A 3,440-nucleotide genomic window follows, 5' to 3' on the forward strand; every position below is an offset into this window, starting at 1 on the left:
GGTGTTCCGGGAAAAGAAGAAAAAGACACCATGACGTCAGTTTAGTAGAATGAAAATATATATAATATATAAAAATGCAAAAAATGAACAAAGTATAGTATGTCCAAAAATATGTCCAAAAACGACATAGTACAGTATGTCGACAATATCAGAAATAGTCATAGTTTAGTACCGTAAGTTCTTCAGAAACACAAGAAGCCACCGTCTTCATTGATGTCAGATGAATGTCCTCGCAGTCCTGTGGGGAGAAAAGAAGAAAAAGACACCAGGAAGTCAGAATAGTAGGTACTGACTATAGAATGAAAATATCAGATAAGACTTATAGCATGTGCAGTTAGTGACTACCAGGTGGAGCTATACACACACATCATAGCTACAAGATAGGCAATGTGCCTATGAATAAAACTGCACCCTAACACCACTGCAGACAGAGTATATCTGCTGCTAAACATACAACACAAATGGATTAAATACCTCGAAAAACCATGTTTAAGCTAGAGAAAATGTAGAGAATCATGTATAAAGTGATGTGTGTACATTATCAGAGCCTGTAAACCGGAAGTGCTCATCCACTGACAACTACAGTAGCGAAAATATCACACAGTGCATTAAAAAAAAAGTATGAAATGTCATGGTATTTTATTATTTCGAAGTGACCATGACTCGGGTGAATTTGACAATGAGCGGTTTGTTTATTTGGCCGGACTGTAGCAACTGTAGCGGCGTTAGCATAGCTGTAAGCTAACACAGCGGGGACGTGTTTGTTTGTTTGCTTATTTGTTCGCTTATGTGTTTGTTTGCTTATTTGTTTCGCTTATGTGTTGGTTTGCTTATTTGTTAAGTTTGTGTGGACGTTTGGCCATTGACTGACCTTTTAAATCACAGGAAACTCTAGTTATCGCTGTTTATTCCCTCCAGTCACTCTTCCGTGTGCATCTCGTGAGCTGGCGAAGTTGTTGTGAGCTGTTTCCATTGCGTCATCCGTATGAGTCAGCTGACCTTGCCTATGTAGCGTCTCTGGCCAGCAGGGGGCGGGGCGTCTACAGGTCATACCATCCTGTGGGGGGGGCCATGGCAGAATAAACCATCTTCATGTTTAGTTTGTTAACATTGAATTGTGCCTGCTAAAGTTGGGCTATCCATGGCAAATAATTGTTGTCATAGTCTTATTCTCATCTAGTTTACTTTATATTTATTGTAAATATTTATTTATAGGCTATATATGAATGCTGATTTTTAAAATAGCTAACAGTTTATCTCACATTTTCGACATACTATGCCACATTTTTTCCATGGACAAAACATGTTTAAGCAACAGAAAATGTTTTTAAAATAATGAATGTATGAAATGTGTACATTATCAGAGCCTGTAGCCCGGAAGTATAGTAATCTATATATAGATAGTATAGTAATCTTTGACATGTACAAATATAGAAACATTTCTACATACTATACTATATTGTTTTTTCCACATATTTTCAACAAACTATACTACGTCGTTTTCTTTTAATATTTTCCACAAACTTTGTTTGCATCACCATGAATGATGGTCTTGAATCACAACTTTAAAACATTTGATGTTGCAACATTCATTTTATTTGATAAAACAGAAAATACGTCATCAAGAAAAACGAATTACAAGTCATTAAATACATTTAAAAACATATTAATGAAAAAAATAAATTGATCAACATTAAAAACACATTCACAATACATGCCAGACATATATAGATATTAAAATACAATACAATGTGTATGGACAGAAACAGTTGTTTTGATGTGTCCGTAAAGAGAAGGTGAAGCAGATCGAACAGCAGTGCTCCCCCCTCTCACAGCTGATGGCTCCATCACTCCTCCATCAGCTCGTGTAGCTGTAGTTGATCATGCTGATGTGGCTCAGAGCAGTCTTTCCCAGGGTGGAGGGCTGCATCAGCTGATGGATGGAGGCAGGGTGCAGGCCACAGGCAGACAGGTCCGAGGAGCCGGCAGAGCTCTGCAGACAGGAGGGAGAGCATGTGCAGTGAGTGACCACCAGGTGGAGCTATACACACACATCATAGTCACAGGAGCATTTCTGGCATCCAGTGGGTGGAGCAAATTCTAAAAGTACACTATACTTTTTCATATTTTAAAATGCCATGCAAGGACTTTTCTCTCCATATTTTTCAACACACTATGATTTAAAAAAGTGTTTTGTGGGTGACCCCCTTATAAACCCTCATCAGTATCTCCAACTGATGTGAGCATCCATCGCTTTTATTTCATCAAAAAGTGGAAGAAAATAAGATCTGGCAAAATGTGAGCCTTCCATTTAAGGCAGTCTTACCTGCTGCTCCGTGGTGTGTGTGTTCATGACAGCGGTAGGAGTGTGTGTGTAGAGAGCAGAGGAGAAGTTTCCCTTCTGTGCCGGCCGGAGGAGGTTGGTGATTGTGTGGAGAGACGAGGGGAGGATAGGTCCTGAAGAAAAATGACATTAAAAAAAAGTCAATTTCTTCCACAACTAAATAAAATTGCTACCATGTCTAACAAAATAATGGAGATATGAAATAGGACAAAGTACCTGTGATCTCCAGACTGCTGATGTCCTGGTAGGAACCCCCAATCTGGCTCTTTACATTCACACTGCGGGCCTGAAATACACACACACATTCAGTCATATGCACTGCAGACATAGCAATATTTGTGTGTGTGTGTGTGTGTTTCTCCATACCTTCAGTGTGTGCATGGTGGCTCCTCTGAAAGCGTTCGGGGCTAGAAGCGTGGGGGGTAACCCGGCCTGGGGGCCCACCGCAGCCACCAGACTCTTGCAGTTGATGAGGAAGTTGATGAGGGTGAAGGTGTGTGTTCCCTCCACACACACCACCGACTCGGGCTTGTGGTCCAGAGACACGGTCTGACCCTCCTTTTGCCTGCACTGGGGTCAAGGAGCTTTAACTGCAGCTATCATACATTTAATTAGACACGGTACAACAGAGTGGTGCAGGAATGAGTCCTAAACAGCAGTTTTGGATGTTTTACCTGAAAACCAGTGCAAATAAAGAAGATTGAACCCACAACCTCCAGTCTTCAAGGCAGTGTTTTATCCCAGTGAGCCATTTGACCTGGGACAATAATTTTTGTTCGGTAATCTAATTCTGCACTTTGGGTGTTAAACTTCCAAAAATCTATGCACCTCATGGGGATCGAACCCAAAACCTCAGCTCAACCTGGCAAGGCTGTGGTTTATTCCTGTGAGCATAAATAATCCTTACAACTGTGGATAAACCATGGATGTATACAGTGGCGTTTTTATATGTACAAAAGTGGTGGGGCACAAAAAACTTAGATGTCTATATATAAGCTTCTGCAGTGACGTGCAGTGAGGTTCATGGCTGGTGAGGCACTGGCACTGACTCTTCAGGTTTACAAATATTATATTTTGACCTAAACCAAAATATAAT

At 40.6% G+C, this 3,440-nt stretch overlaps 1 protein-coding gene across 1 annotated transcript; it reads right to left on the reverse strand.

The window, feature by feature from the left end:
- Positions 1-1,674: 1,674 nt before the first annotated feature.
- On the reverse strand, positions 1,675-3,240 carry LOC117499007 (protein downstream neighbor of son homolog). The gene is made up of 4 exons (XM_034151233.1): positions 2,711-3,240; positions 2,561-2,630; positions 2,327-2,457; positions 1,675-1,993 (listed from the first exon to the last, which is right to left on the reverse strand). The coding sequence occupies exons 1-4, from the start codon at positions 2,723-2,725 to the stop codon at positions 1,859-1,861; spliced, it is 351 nt and encodes a 116-aa protein (XP_034007124.1). The 5' UTR covers positions 2,726-3,240; the 3' UTR covers positions 1,675-1,858.
- Positions 3,241-3,440: the final 200 nt, after the last annotated feature.

Source organism: Trematomus bernacchii, unplaced genomic scaffold (genome assembly GCF_902827165.1).
Source record: "Trematomus bernacchii unplaced genomic scaffold, fTreBer1.1, whole genome shotgun sequence".
In the NCBI taxonomy this organism is placed as follows: domain Eukaryota; kingdom Metazoa; phylum Chordata; class Actinopteri; order Perciformes; family Nototheniidae; genus Trematomus; species Trematomus bernacchii.